The 15,969-nt window shown below is 38.4% G+C and overlaps 1 protein-coding gene across 5 annotated transcripts in view; it reads right to left on the reverse strand.

Annotated features, from left to right (window-relative positions):
* Positions 1 to 449: 449 nt before the first annotated feature.
* The window catches only part of LOC117807548 (fatty acid-binding protein, intestinal-like), a 45,220-nt gene continuing 29,700 nt past the window's right edge, over positions 450 to 15,969 (reverse strand). Inside the window, exons 1-6 of one of the 5 annotated variants that reach the window (XM_034676872.1) lie at positions 14,724 to 14,829; positions 13,808 to 13,960; positions 3,217 to 3,312; positions 2,325 to 2,497; positions 1,578 to 1,685; positions 450 to 1,480 (exon numbers count right to left, since the gene is read on the reverse strand). In XM_034676872.1, the coding sequence (XP_034532763.1) occupies positions 1,430 to 1,480; positions 1,578 to 1,685; positions 2,325 to 2,497; positions 3,217 to 3,283 (399 nt within the window). In that variant the 5' untranslated portion in view covers positions 3,284 to 3,312; positions 13,808 to 13,960; positions 14,724 to 14,829 and the 3' untranslated portion in view covers positions 450 to 1,429. Of the gene's footprint in view, positions 1,481 to 1,577; positions 1,686 to 2,324; positions 2,498 to 2,862; positions 2,956 to 3,216; positions 3,313 to 13,807; positions 13,961 to 14,393; positions 14,410 to 14,723; positions 14,831 to 15,969 lie in introns of those variants that run through there. The other 4 variants (XM_034676873.1, XM_034676874.1, XM_034676875.1 and 1 more) reach the window with 4 other exon arrangements.

Here is a 15,969-nt window from a genome sequence, read left to right on the forward strand (position 1 = left end):
TATCCACAATCTTTCTACTACCCCATCATGTGAGAAATCCACATATTTACCAGTATGTTCTCCTGCTGAGGATATCACCCAAAGGCCAGCACATGACAGCACAAGACTCTGCTGCTGTCATGTGACCTGACTGTGGTCACACTGTGCAGAGGAAGCTTTAAAGCACAGTCTTGTATGCCCATCGTGATATGGCTCTTCCTCAAAATCCTTCCCTTGATAAAGAAGTTGATAAGTTACAAGACTCATAAAGCACAATCAGGCAGAGATAATCTCTGTGGTTGCTGTGATCTGCTTGATAATTTCATTTTCTGACCTGGCGGGAACATGACTTGCAAGTTTGGTGACTTTTGGAACAACACTTAGACTTGCGTAACTCACATTACAAACATCTTATTCTTAAATGTGTAAAAATTAAAAAATAAACAAATAAAAGACACTAAAAAAGAGAATCAAGTGACAAAAAATGCTTTATTGTTACAGACTACAATAAAGGACCATTAGTGCAAATTGACTTTTTCACCAACAACTGAAGACAATGTACAATACTTTACCTTTTGTTGTGTAATTATTGTGTTGCTTAATGAAGTAGTGTTGGGGTAAATTCTGATGTTCTGAGGCTGTTAACAGCACATGAAAAAAGTGAAAATTTACTCAACTGTTGGAGATGTTAAAAGGGTAATTTTCTTTACATTATCCACAATTGTCTCTCTTTTGATCTAGATGTACTTTTTTGTGTTTTAATGCCCCATTTTTATATATATTGTCACTACATTCTAATCAAACTTAGAGAAAATAATTTCAGCTGCTTTAAACTTAAAAAATGGCTTTGAAGATTCAACACCAGCTATATTCACGTAAAATATGACCTTGCTTTAAAACATGAGCTGGAACTAGGTTGCCTTGAAAAAGTAGTTCCTCTTAAGCTGTTGACAACAAGCGATGTTCCTTGAAAGATATGCTACCGCTGAAATATTTAACATTTTTCTTACTGAATGGAAACATAAATTTCAACTAAAAATCTGGGCTTAGAAAGAACAGAACAGTTCCTCATGGTTAAATACCTTCAGTGTGTTTTGCCATCTCTGGGCTACTGGTTGTTAAGGGTCTTTTAAGGCACACAGACTGGCACGGTGATGCCGTTTCTCCTGCAAATTCCTTGCACCTACACTCCTTTGACTTTTTCTGTACTTCACTCGTCGCCCTCTCGTGTTGATTTTGTGTTTAAAGTTTTAATTTGGGCTTTAACTGGAACATAATTACTGTACAGTTTTACATTTTTTTTGAGAATTTAACATTTTTTGAGGTATGTAAAGTTGAATCCCATTGGAGTACACTTGACTTAGCCTTGTTAGAAAAAAAAAAACAAAAAACCATCAAATCTATATTGTGTCATCTATATAAAAATAAAAGACAAACTTCTAACTGGAGGTTACTGCTTCTTGAAAATCCTCTTAGCATCCACTCCTTCATAGTTGTAAGTCTGTGGGGAAAAGACAGAGGTGTGTTGGGTTATGGAGACACTTATACATTAACACATTACATATTGTTGATTTTAAAATGCTTCTAGGCTCACTGACCTGCACCAGCTCTCCTCCTACCAGAGCTCTGGTGGTGGTCAGGACCTTACTGTTGTCTTTCCTGGTGAATTTGCCTTTCAGGACATCACCCTCCATCACCCATGTTCCCTGTTTGAAAACATAAACAGTGTCTTATGTTGTGTTGCATTAGTGTAGATTTTCTCTTCCATCCACTAAGTTCTTTGCCAAAGTAGAGTGATTATTCTGTTTTTATGCCCCTAGGCTGTGGAACTCTCTGCATCTGGACATCAGGGCGGCGAGCTCTCTGGGTGTTTTTAAAAGTAAACTTAAGACTTACCTTTTTAATCTAGCTTTTAATTTGGAGTAGTTTATTTCAGCCCTGGACTGCATTATTATTATTATTATTATTATTATTATTATTATTATTATTATTATTATTATTAAAATCATTATTATTAAAATCATTATTATCTAAACCATTGTTTTAACATGTATTTATTTAACTTATTTATAAAAATTTATTATATACTTATCTATTTATTTCTTGTGTTCATCTGATCTTGTTAACTACCTTATTTTTAACTTTTCTTTCCACTCTTACTTATTTTATAAATTTTACTGTGTTGATTTTCTTTTATTTTCTAAGTATTTCTTTTTTTAAATCATGCCTTTTTATAATTTTAACATTGCTGTTGTTTTCTGTCTCTGTTATTCTGTGAAGCACTTTGGGAAAAGTTTATATCTTTATACATTTATATTAGAAGTTTTAAACTTCATGGTACTTACTGAGACTTCAGTGCCATCAGCCAAGGTGTAGTCAAACTGGACGCCCAGGGAGAAGTCGATGTCCTTGGTGCGGAAAGTGCTGGACTCCTTGATCTGGAACTTGTCTCCAGTCTGCTCGATGGTGATCTTCAGGTTGTCATGCTCTGCTAGCTTGCGCTTCATGATGTTAATACCTTGATGGTTAAACAGAAAAACAACAAAACATGAAAAAATGAGGGGTATTGAAGTAAACGTTCACTCCTTTACATCCTCAGCTCAGTTTGTATGCGACGTCTTCACTTGTTCGTTTGCCAGGTATCAGTCTGTGGCCAAGTCCAAAAAAAGATCTGAATGTAGCTGCTGCTATTTATATGGGTTGCACCGTAAACAACTCAAACATACCAACACATCGCTGTACTATTTATCACTCATACAGCAATGTCCAACTGTATGGAAAGACATGATACGGTCACACAGATTGCCATCATAGCTCAGATCAGACCCAATCAACAGGGGACTTATGGACCAAATCAGGCCTGTAAACATTTTGAAGACTCACCTTGGATTGTGTTTCTGTAATGCACCTTTTATGCACATTTAAACAACTCTTCACTAAGTTTTTTTAGTTTTTAAGAGGAAGGCGTTTTTGCCAATTCATTGACGACGTCGGATAAAGACAATCAAACTGAAAAAAAGCTGTCAAATGCAACATTTTTCAAACCACAACCTACTTTTTAAGATTTAAAAGTGAACTGGTAATACTTCAAAAGTAAATGCTTTGGAAGTAGACTCTTTTCAAAATTGGCCCTTCTAAATAAACATGAAAATATGCCTGTAATAGATAAAAAAAATAGAGCTATGTAACTTAACGTGACTCAGATATTCACTGTGGTCTACACTACCAAAAGCTCACCCATTTCCTCCATGAACTTGTCATAGTTTTCGCTGCGATCGACCTTCCAGGTTCCGTTGAACGCCATGTCTGCAGGCTCTCTGGGTTTGAAAGCAGCTAGTGATGAAGCACAAACAGACCGTGGGATTGTGAATGCCCATTGGCCTCCATTTATATACACCCCTCCCTTCACCCTTTCAACCCCAACGCCACCTCCACCCCTCCCCGAGTTGGCATGGAGGATGCTCTTCTTTATCTCACTGATTATCTGTCTGCTGATGTGACCATTTAAAGACTGTGTCAAATGTAGGGCGATTGCTGCACGACCTTGTGGATACACTCATAAATAAACGCAGGGCAACTCTCTCAGTGAATCTGGCACAGTTAAACACTGACACATTGTTCTGCAGGGGAGAAAGAAAAAAGAGGAGGGGGCTGTTGGTATGGCTGCCCATGGTAGTCACTCAACTGAGCCCCTTTCTGTTCCTCAATCCTTTCTGTGCCGCCCTGTTTGTGACTGGCATAGAAATGAGTTGAAAAGGACTGGCTGTCAGTGACAACTAGTGCTGGCATGCTTACAAAGAGTAGTGGACCAGAGGAAAAAAACAGTGTGGAAACTCTCCATTGGTCCAAATTCCAAAAGCCACACCAGGACACTTTTGAGTGTCCAGATTTTACAATCAGACATACAAATCATGTTGAGTTTTTATTGGTTCAACAGGTTGTAGATAAACTATCAAGACCTAGCTTAGATGTCATTTAATGCAAACTCAGAATCTATGACAATTTCCCCTGTAGAACAGTACTTCTTGAAGCAATATAGTTGGCCTAATGAGAAACACTCTTATACACTGAAGACTTATTACTAGGGATGCACTGATCCGATCCTGGTATCGGATATCGGCGAGAGACAGAGAGAGAGAGAGAGAGAGAAGGGAAAAAACCAATACTAGATGGTGGTGCTCTTCAAGCCCCCAGGCTGCACTGCTTTAAAAGCAGATGTGACTCTGTAGTGGAAAGCACTGCATGGGCAAAAATGGGCATTCATTTTTTGGATTTTATCATCTGACTTATGGCAAATGGACAGATCAACATATTTCCAAAATTCCTCTAAAAATTTGTTCTTGATTTGAAAAAAATTGATGAAAGTCTTGAAAAAAAAGCTAGCAAATGAAGCGCCGATTGGAAATTTTATCAAACTACAATCTCCAAGATACAAGAGACTTAGCTATTGTTAAGATTTGTACAGGATACAGAAGTCAAAGGAGAACTGGATGTCTGGAATGGTAGCTTCTCTGCAGCACTGTTCTCTAGTGCTTTAGTTATGACCGTGAGGTATCGTGGATTTGTAACAAAATGAGATCGCATGAGTTAAAAGACAACATTGGTATTGTCCTGTAGAGTACCAAAGTAGTTGTCATTCAGCTTGTGCCCTTGGACAATGGGGCACTATAGCTACATTCTTGAGGGGAGAAGCTGTGTACTCAGAGCTGGACTGTTGGATCATGGACACGCAGAGAATACTGAATACATTGTTCACACTCAGTCACCACACGATTCCACTCCAGTTTAATAAAACAGCATTAGAGGAGCAATTTGTGAATGTGACAGGTAGAAATAACACGTAATGGGAACAGAATGACACCTATTGGTGATAACAGCATCCGCAATGTTTAAAGCACGGTTCCCCTCTGCTGCTTATTACCCGTTCCCCCCATGCTGCTTAGTCAAAATACATTTGAGATCCAAGCTAAGATTCACAAATGAAGTAGTGTGATTTGTCTCTCATGGCATAATGGATGTTGCTGTTTATGAAACATGGTTGGAAGATAAATCAGGGGCAGGTAAAGACAAACCCTGTGCTTGCAGTTCCCCTGAATGGACAAATAACTGCTGCAGAGTTTTCAGGGTCTATGAGTAATCAATGAAATTGCTTAGCTATTTGTTATTTAAAACAACCAGTGTTGGGCACAGACTTGGCCTACTGGTTAAGTTGTGCGCCCATGTAGCGGGCGGCCCGGGTTCAAATCCAGCCTGTGGCTCCTTTCCCGCATGTCATTCCCCCACTCTCTCCCAGTTTCCTACACTATCCACTGTCCTCTCCCTCTATCAATAAAGGTGTAAAAAGCCCAAAAAATATATATATATAAAAAAAGAGAAATATAAAACAGCCAGTGTTGGCCAAAGTGCTTTACAAGATAAAAAGTAAAAAGTACATGACAACAATAAACAACACAACATATCAGGATATTAATGTCCTCCTCACGAGGAGAAGGCCAAAGAGAACAGATGGGTCTTCAACAAAGATTTAAAACATTCAACAGTTGGGGACGATTTTAATGGAGTGGCAAGCTATTCCAGAGCTTGGGGGCCGCTGCTGCAAAGGCTCGGTCCCCCCGGGTTTTAAGCCTTGTTTTAGGCACATCCAGGAGCAGCTGGTTTGTTGACCTCAGTGCTCGAGCTGGGTTGTGAACATGGAGAAGATCAGTCAAGTAGGATGGTGCCAATCCATTTAGGGCCTTGTACGTTAGAAGCGCAATCTTAAAATCAAACCTGTGACGGACTGGGAGCCAGTGGAGAGCACGCAGCACAGGTGTGATGTGCTCCCTCTTTTTCCTGCCAGTCAGGAGGCGAGCAGCCCCATTTTGAACAAGCTGCAGGCGCTGAATAGGCGACATGTCTAAGCCCACATACAAAGAATTACAATAATCAAGCCTAGAAAGGGGCGCTGGTGGCTTAGCGGTCTAAGCGCCCCACATACAGAGGCTACAGTCCTTGTCGCAGGGGTCGCTGGTTCGATTCCTGACTGGTCGACCATTTCCTGCATGTCTTCCCCTGCTCTCTGCTCCCCACATTTCCTGTCTCTCTTCAGCTGTCCTATATAATAAAGGCAAAAAGCCCAAAAAATATAACTTTAAAAAAATAATAATCAAGCCTAGAAGTAATAAAGGCATGTACCACTCTCTCTAAATCCTTGGGAGGGAGATAGGCCTTCACCTTAGCTATGAGTCTCAGCTGGAAGAAGCTGGACTGAAATCGAATTACTAGCTTGCAGTAACTTGATGTCCTTCTTGTCAAGTCACATTAAGAAACTGTGATGTTTACTGAGGAATAGTGGAATACTTGTGTTAGCTCCTGTCTCAAGCTAGCTAATGGCTATCGTATATGCAATGAAATCCAGCATAATGTTGACAATGTTGCATTTCTTTTCTTCTAAATGCTGTTGCTAGTCAATGGGTAACATTAGCATACAGTCACTTTCTTGCTAGCATTACTCTTACACAAGTTCTGGCTACAGAATTGATTTAGACCCTCCTTATTGTGTTATGTAACGCTATGAAATTGTAATGTTAGCTATGAGGTGGTTAATTCTGTTGTGAAATGGTAGCTAATGAGAACAAATCCCAGAATGCAGTGTGAGGTCTTGATTCTACATTTCCGTTAGCACACTGGAAAAAAATGCCCCTCCAAAGACAAGGTACTTTTACCTTGAAAAATCTGCGAATAGAACAAGTGAAAATTTGCTTGGTAAGATTTCTTGAAATCAGACTTAATATTTAGAAAACTGTGATCTTAACATTAGCAGGGAAAACTTATTTTAATCAATATTTGACCAGTATTTTAAAGCCTAGTGTTTCAGAATAAGACAGGAATGCTAATAATTGGTATTTTTTCACTCAAAATTTTTTTTTTGCACTAATACATTTCATGTTAACTTCTATTCACCTTAATTTGAGTTGTATTATAGTGGCACTTCTCTAGGTTTAAGACCATCTTGTACCTGAAATAAGATTACAAAGTTCAATTTGAGCATTTTGAGATATAGTGTCTTCTCATAGTGAGCTGGATATACTAATATTCAGTCATGTGGTTTTTTGGATAAGCCAGCTATGCTCAAAAGTAGGTGTTTCATTGTGTGCATGTAGTTTGAGGATGTATATTTGTATCTGGTTTAGAAGAAACAGTGCCTGAAAACGGTAACCCACCCTTAAAAAAACAACTTTTCTTTCTTTCTTTCTTTCTTTCTTTCTTTCTGAGTTTTCGCAGTGCATATGTGTAAAAACATGTTCAAACATCTAATAGTGCAGATAATCACATTAAGCACATTTAAATAGATTTATGCTTATTCCATCTTTTTTTTAAATATTAAGTCATTAAAAAAATCTGAATCTTGCAGAGTCAGGCTGGCAATTAAATTGCATAAATGTTATGTTTGCTATGTACTGTATCTAAGTGACTGAAAGTGTGCTCTGAAGATATGATAGCATCGTGAGTTAGTGTCCGTTTATAGCTGTGTCACCTCTCCCAGAATAAACCCTTTTACTGCTGATGATTAAACACAGTTTGTACTTTGACTCTCGATTGAGCTCACCTTGTACAATTTGTATGACAGACTTTGTGTTTGGTGCATGTATAAACTCATTAAAACAGATGTAATTAGATTTTTATGTCTCTGCTTTTATTGACAGAATACCCCCTCCTCCCAACCCCCAATGTTGTTTATGATGATGTTGCAAGTGCAGCCTGTAGAGAATCCTCTGAGTGTCTCTAGGGCTGATGTTGCCCTTTCATGTCATGCACTGATGTAACTCTATATAATTTCACTAATGACGCTTTTTAAAAAACATATAATTAGTTCAACCTCCTTTTCATATTGGTGTTGCACAGTTGTCTCAAGCAGGTCTGGTGCTTTATCAGTACATCTTTTTTCATATACATGTTAGAGGAGTTAAAATTACAAGTTCAAACACTGTATTTTGCGAGAGTCCAGCTTTTGATTTAAATATAAATAATATAAATTTCACTGCTGGCTGTTGGCGTTAAGCCTAAAATGTTTTTACTGGCCCCCAACTAACATTTAGCTGAAGCATATTAATCCTTCCAACTCTTTGAAACATGATTTAGAATCTTATGGAAGACAAATGAGGCTTTAAGTAACACTTAAAGTTAGACATTGAAAAATAAATAGTGGGAGTCAAACACACAAGCTTTGCAAAGTCAAATGTCACTGAACTCTTTGCAGTCCATTCAATTATTACACCAATGTTTTCCATCTCAAACCACACCCACCTTAATCCAGTCAGAGGTGAAAAGGGAAATAAACACACACTGTAAAAGAATATTTCCCTGTTTTCCAAATGTAGGTTAGACATGGCCAGTTTCTTCCATATTGGTTGACCAAACAGAAATCAAATTAATCCAGACAACGGATTTTAGATTACCCTAGAATTACAGTGAGCAGTACATTATCAAATAATCTGATCCAATCCAACAATCCAAACTACACAGAAGTTTGATTTAAATGTATCAACCATATGTAGTGTATTCATGATTTCTTCAAGTACACATTTCTGCAACATTCATAAAATGCTCATTCACTTGTCTGACAATATTAACACAGTTGTACGTGCATATCTTCAAGATATGCAGAACACATGATCGAATTGGGGGCAAAAACATCAAGAAGTCATAGATAAGACGAACACTGAATTATTTATCCTTCAATGACTTTTGATGATTTTTTTTCATCGCCACCTACTGGACCAAAATATTCCAAAGTTTATCAGAGATTTTTCAGAAACATATCAAACCAGACCCAGTTCTTGCAATATTTGGGGTTGGGACAGATGCTATGGAGCTCTCTTTACCAAACAACCAGAAGAATGTGATATGCTTTGTGACGCTGTTAGCAAGAAGAATAATTCTGCTGAACTGGAAACAAAAAAAACCTACAATTTATCTAGCTTTAATGAATAAAGTAATGAAGCATTTGCAGTTAGAGAAAATAAAATTCACCCTGGGAGGAAAGATAAATATGTTTTACTCAATATGGCAGCCGTTTATAGACCACAAAAACAAAAACAACCCCATGAAAAAATAATAACTTAGCAAAATCTAGTGCACTTGACATCCTCCAAGTTGTATTGTTGTATTGTTGTAGTATTATTACTATTTAAATCAAAATTTATGTTATTGTTTTGGTATTTTATTTTATTTTACTTGTGTTTTGTATATCCTTTGGTTTTCATTTATTCATTATTTAGTTTTTTTGTATGTTAGTTTGAGGCATGGATAATAATGTCTCAGACTTTTGCAATTTGTATGTGGAAAAAGAAAAAACCCAATAAAGAGATTTAAAAAAAAAAAAAAATCTAATTGTACAGCATGTAATACTTTTTCCTCATTCAGTCATCCAAACACTGATTGTTGCTTAAATGTAGTACTCAAGTGTCCTGAGATCAATTTGTGTTAATCTTTAAACATTTTATGATAAAATCCTTACAGCATGTCGGTTCATGTAATGATGTAGTACTCCATCTAGTGGAGCACAGACGCCCCTGCACTGAACACTTCTCTTCATGGTGTCAAAGTGACTAATATGTTCATGTTTAAGGGCTAAAAGAAGACACTGATTTGGTACAAATCTTTGAGGGGATGCAACAAAAGTTTGTTTCTCTGAATTGAAGGTATAATGATTGAAAATAAGTTAATGTATTAACACAATAGGAGCTTCATTTTAGGTTTTTTTTGCAGATTTAGTGGAAACTTGATCTTATTTTCCACAAAAGTTGTAATTTCCTGCAAATCCAGGCCAGAACAGGCTATGATGCATTTAAACATACTTTCAGGGTAAAAAAACCCCAAAACAACAACAATCCAGCACTTAATGTATCCTGTTGCCACTCAAGAGTAAGTGAAAGTCAATATCATCAAGGCTTAGCAATGAGACAATATTTGAATTTCAAATGAGCCTCAGACAGAAGAGAAAGCTGGCATTCGGTCACCCTGACAAGAGTGCACACTGGTAGAGGATAGCTGACTCATGACACACTGAATGAGAAACAGTGTGTCACTGAGGGGGAATGGGATAATCTATCTGAATTAGGAAAGAGTGACCTAAAGTAGTGTGAGGGTTATTGCAAAGCAGAATGTGAGCACTGTTAAAGAATTAAAAACTTTCAATTCTGCATGTGCATGAAGTCAATTCTTGAATTCAGCATAAACATGTTTTTTTACAAAGACTACATAGTTTGAATGTCATAGAGAAGTTACTTTGTCACCCAAATCATACTCCTAAAAACAGTAAAAAGTCACAGCATCAACTCCTCGTCTCAAATGTTCCCTCTCGTCTTCGTAATAGCCTCTCCCCTATCGCCCTCATACAGCGCATCACCCTACTATATTTATTTTCCTGCGCCGATGGTGCGTCCCTGCTCTGAGAGAGGGATTACACGCCTGGCTTGGTCCACATCCTACAGCTTCTGTTGGGAACGATGCTGCCACCCACACCCACAGCAGGACCCCGGCTGCTCCGGGGGGCTACCAGCATGGATCTGAGTGTGGGTTTATAAATGATCCGGGACCAGGCGCCATGCAGTGCCACCCCTGGAGCAGACCCCTGAAAACACCCTGGTAGACCCGTGTTCATGTACTTGCAGACTGACAAGATAGTGTTAAAAGAAACAGATACAGTGTCTCCAGTATTATTAGATAATGATGTATAATTGCACACCTTTTAGCCTGGTTTAAAGATCAGTAGATCACTCCAAACACACATGCACAAAATGCGAGAGCAGCAAAAAGAGATACCACATACCCCTTTATACCATACAACTTCAATTAACAAATGTATTACAATATTTTTTCCTCACATAAATTGATTTATAATATATCCATGGGTTATCATGCTTTCTTTACGTTGTGACATTTACAACCTGGCAACTTTTTTGTGTATACTTAATAAATTCACCTGTGCAATACTTTCGTGTACCCACAGGGGGCTCCGTTTGCCAGCATTTATGTGTCTTCGCCATAGACTGTATAAATAATGGAAGCAGTATCCATGGCGTCACCCATCTGTTCCTGAGTGCTGTTTGGGAGCCAATCGTTGGCGGGAGCCATATTGGTAATGCTGAACTCAACATAACTTAGAGTGAGGTAAAGAGGCGGGGTTTGAGCCTCCTAGCCAACAGCTACAGTGTTCCCGCCTGTCATTCAAGTCAGTCATGTCCTTAAATGGGAAAAACTCGTTATCTCACTATCTTCTGAACCGTCACGTTAGAAAAAAATTCAACTCTGTACAGTGTGCGCCGAGAGAGAAATTAGCTACGTAGGGCCAAGCCGTTTTTTGTACCAGGCTGTAAACATGTTTATTAATGCTGCAAAGATCGTCTTTTTTGAATCGGTGTGTATGTGGTTACCATTTTTTCAGCAGCAAGCCTCAAGCGGATGCTCGATGAACTGCAGTTTATAACACTTCTGCATGGGCTTCATATCTTGAGACCGGAGGTTGCCGCTTGGTCATCGCCAAAACTGAGTTTGAAGGGAAACTGATTTAAAGCCTCTTAGAGGAAATTTTAGTGGGTAAAGAAATAGACTGAAATAGATACTCGTGCATCCATACGACCTACAAAAAATTAATAAGGCTACTGGAGAGAAGATTGAACATTTCTATATAATTTTCTATATTCCTGTCACTTCTGCGTGTCAGGCAAGGTGACTAAAAGCACACTGCCTAAGCAGCCTTTTAATACATTTTCCTAACTTTAGGTTCATTGTGAGTTGTATAGTAGACATTTAAACTTAAGGTTTCTTTTTTTTTTTTTTTTAAGTTAGATTTTTTGGCTTTTACACCTTTAGTGATAGAGGAGAGGACAGTGGATAATGTAGGAAACTGGGAGAGGGTGGGGGAATGACATGCGGGAAAGAGGCCGCAGGGTGGATTCGAGCCCGGGCCACCTGCTACATGGGCGCGCAACTTGACCAGTATGCTAACTCCGCACCCTAAACTTCAGGTTTCTTGTCAAGAAACACGACTAGCACATGCATGAGATGAGCTAAGCAAAGCGTTAAACATGACAGCTCAACAATCGACATGAAATTGACACCAAGTGGGAGTTCCTCACAGGAGCTTTAATTAAAGGAAACTTTGTGTAAAAAATGTGCCCTAGCAAAATAAGTTTCACTAAGTTGTTCAGCCTTCTGTCTATAAAGTGCTCTGAGCGAGTGGAAGTGATATTATGAAACCAAAAAAAGGTCTTCGGAGCTCAGTAATAAACGTAAAACTCAAACCTATAATTTCCACTTGAGTTGATTGAAGAGACGTTAATTACAATCATCTCATCTCCCTCGGCTGATTCTAATTTCCACTCTGTGCTTTTGACCTAATTTCGTTGTAATGAAGTTGGCATTTTCAGTAAAGTTGAGGAATGTATCAGCAGGAAACTTCTTCGTTTACACTTTCAGTTCTGTATCAGACATTTTACTGTACATTCAAGGGATTGTTTTACATTGCAGTACAGTCATGAATGTTTTTTCTCATGACAGCTTAACACCTTTTCCTTCACTGGCAGATGTCCACGTATTAATGACTCAAGCCAACATATGGGCAAACAAACAGTGGATTGTTTGTGATGTGTGTGACCGGGATGCAAAGTAGTTAAAGTGCTTAATAGTCAACAATAGCCACTAATTATCAAACCCTCCACTATTACTCTTCCACAGGGTATAAGGTGACTGTCCACCAGCATCCTGTAAGTAATATTCTGTGACAAACGTCTTTTATTCTCGCAAATTCTTGTAATACCCTCGTAGCACTTCCCACCTAATCTTGACGTTTCCTCTCCTCTCCTTGCTCGCTGAGGCTTTTTTGTGTGGGGAGGACGAGCTCTAAGCTCTTAATTGCAGGTGGTGTGTGTACGCCTTTTCCCCCCAATCCCAACCCCTTTTGTTCCGGGCTCTGTGGGAGAAACAAAGCTTCCTTTTTTTTGCCTTGACTCTCAGAAGAAGTGTGAGGACGTAGGAAGGATTAAGCCAACATTTCTCATGACCTCTGAGGCCTTGTTTGCTCACAATAGGCAACCTGGCAGAGGTGAGCGTGTCTGTTTGTGCTGGAGGAGAACCAGAAAATACTGCAGACTAACTCTTCCAAGATCATTTCATCATTTAAAACCTATCAGTGTCCAAAAAAACTATCATCCTCCCAAAATGATGATTAAATGTGAATATAATTCTGCTCCAAAAATCTCTCCCGCCGAGAAAGAATGAGTCATAAAGCACGAAGCGGGCTGCTACAGTTATCTGTTGTTGTTCATTTGTTTCCCATTACAGAAGCTCCATTTTGGCTAATTAGTCCTGACAGTAACTTTTCCCTGCGGTGTTGATTAGATCTAATTAATGACTGCAGGCAAGATGGAGAACTGGTGCCCTGAAGGAGCCATTTTCATACTTCCCTGGGTAATTGAAGCTGTCCTTTTTGCTGCAAAGAGAAAACTATTCGACTATTTTGCTTTTTGTTCCAATAAACTTTGGTCCAATCAACAATCTGTCTTTAATCTGGAGTTACTGCTATTGTAGCATGAATTGTAGCTTTTTACGTTAGATTAATGTTGCTAAAATCAATGTATGCAAAGCAGGTGACCGGCTATAAGAGCAAACACAAGCAGACTTTCTCTAGATAGTGAAGTGGAAATGCAAAAAGGGACATCTGCAATTCAAAGGTTTTAATTTAAAATAGTTTCTTAAGACAATTTCTCCCCCAAGCCCTCTTGACCTCTCGCTCTGTCTCTCCAACATTGCATCATACAATCACAATCTTTCTGTAGTTACTCACCCCGTGGAGCGCAGAGCTTAAGGGGATTAGATCTGAGGTGAATTTCTGGTAGGAAAAACACCGTGCCGAACTATGCATGTTGCAGGGGAGCAGATCGTCGGGATGATCTGATTAAAAGTGTGAAAACGCTCCTTATCTGCGATGACTTGAAACCTGCGAACAAAGGAAGCAACAGACAGAGAGGGAGAGCAGATGAGATGATTATGGTGGAGATGGATTCATCACGTATGAAAGTCTGCCAACAAGTTATGGCAAAAAATTGTAGGTCACTAACCATTGCAAGGTTGAATTTATGTTTTCAAAAGTACAAACAGTTGTCCAAATCCTTGAGTTAAATTTCACTTTTGTTTGCTCTTTAAAAATATATACTCATATGATTGTAGATATCAGAGTCTGTAACTTTAAAATTGATTCCTCAGTACGTAATGCAAAAAAATTGCTGAGTCAGACCATGTGAATTGAGCAAGACATTATTTTACTTCCTACTCTGAATTCTGGTCATTAATGGAGCATTAAAGCATCTTTAAGCTAGTACTATGTTACCTAAAATATAAAGTAGCTTTTGAATTGAGTGCTGTTTAATCACCATTACAATCTCCAACTTCACAAATGTAGAAAATAAACATTTCAAGACACCAAACCAACACCACAGGGCAGTGTTAGCAACAAGTTATTTCACTAAGCAAAGCAGTTACTGGTGAAGAAGCTTCCTTTTTCTGGAGCTGGTTTGAACGAAACAAGGTAAATGAGCGTTGCATTTTAAGCTAGTAAGCCAAATCATGTTTTTTCTAAATTAATAAAAGTACTTTTGATAACAGTCCATCTTGGTTTTATGGTGCATTGTAGTATCTTTTAGCTAGTATTATGTTACACAAAAGATACGTTTTCCAATTGGGTGCTGTTTGGGTTAACTCACCACTTAACCACATACTATCTTCTTGATGTTTAAATGAACAGCGTAGGACACCTAACTAGCACCCCTGGCCCAAACAGTGTTAGCAACTCAGATTACACACTGTCTTAACACTTAGCATTTCACAGCTGAAAAGCTTTTTTTCTTTAGAATTGGTGTAAACCAAAGAAGTAAAATAGCATTAGGTTACATTATTTGCCAATAAGTCAAGTTATAGATTTTCAAAATGAAAGCTAATGTTATCAAGTTAATTCAATACTAGCATTCTCATTTTCAACTTTAACACTGTGTCTGTCTCTTTGTGGTGAAAAAAGACTGCTAGCTTTCTTAAAGCTATTATTACTTAATGTTACCATGACCAAATATTCTAGCAGTGCAATCAACCTTGAGTAAACAATAAAAGAGATTTTTTTCTTACTAGAAAATTAATTCATTTTCTTTCCCGCAGTTGATGAGTATGAATAATGTTAAAGATTAGCAAGCTAACATTTTTATTATAGATACCATTGGCTTGGCAGTAAAGGACAGATCATGCAGCTGTCCCTACAAAAGCTTTGTATAATGAATGTCATTTTATAAATGAGCTCAATATCTATTTTTTCAGTGGATATCTATAAGGTTGGAATGTTTCTGTTTCCCCCCATCAATGCTGTTCATCATATCTGACAGGAGGCACTTTATTCCCATATGGCTAGAAGCCATAACCCAGAGAAAAGTACAGTGTTTCCACCGTGTCCCCCTCGGCCTATATATCAATCCCATATTTTCCGACAGCATACTGTGTGTAATAACTGCATGGCTGGGGAGAGATATGGGGGCTCCTAGTGAGCATTGCAGGGGCTGGTGTCAGTGTGTCTCCAAGGCCCCTGATGTTTATCAGGAGATACTCTAGAGTCTGATCACGGACCCTCCTGCTTCCATCACCACCTGCTTGCAGAAATCCAAATAATGACCTGTGTGCTAATGTGGGTGGTGGTCCTTATCTGCAGCCAATCCAAATGAAGGATGATGGAGTCGCCACCATTGCTCATGGCATTTCTCATTTCTTCAAAGATAAAGCGGGGATGGGAGCTCATTAAGGAGATGAATTAATTTTGATGGGTTGCCAAAACTAACAGAGAGGCTGTGTTGAATATTCTTTATTTTTTAGTACAGAATCCACTGCAGGCAGCAGCAGCAGTACTTAACTGTCTAAGTAATGCAAATAAAGTTGTTAAGCAGTTTACTATTCTACTGCATCAAATACTAA

The sequence above is a fragment of the Notolabrus celidotus genome, chromosome 23 (genome assembly GCF_009762535.1).
Source record: "Notolabrus celidotus isolate fNotCel1 chromosome 23, fNotCel1.pri, whole genome shotgun sequence".
NCBI classification, from domain to species: domain Eukaryota; kingdom Metazoa; phylum Chordata; class Actinopteri; order Labriformes; family Labridae; genus Notolabrus; species Notolabrus celidotus.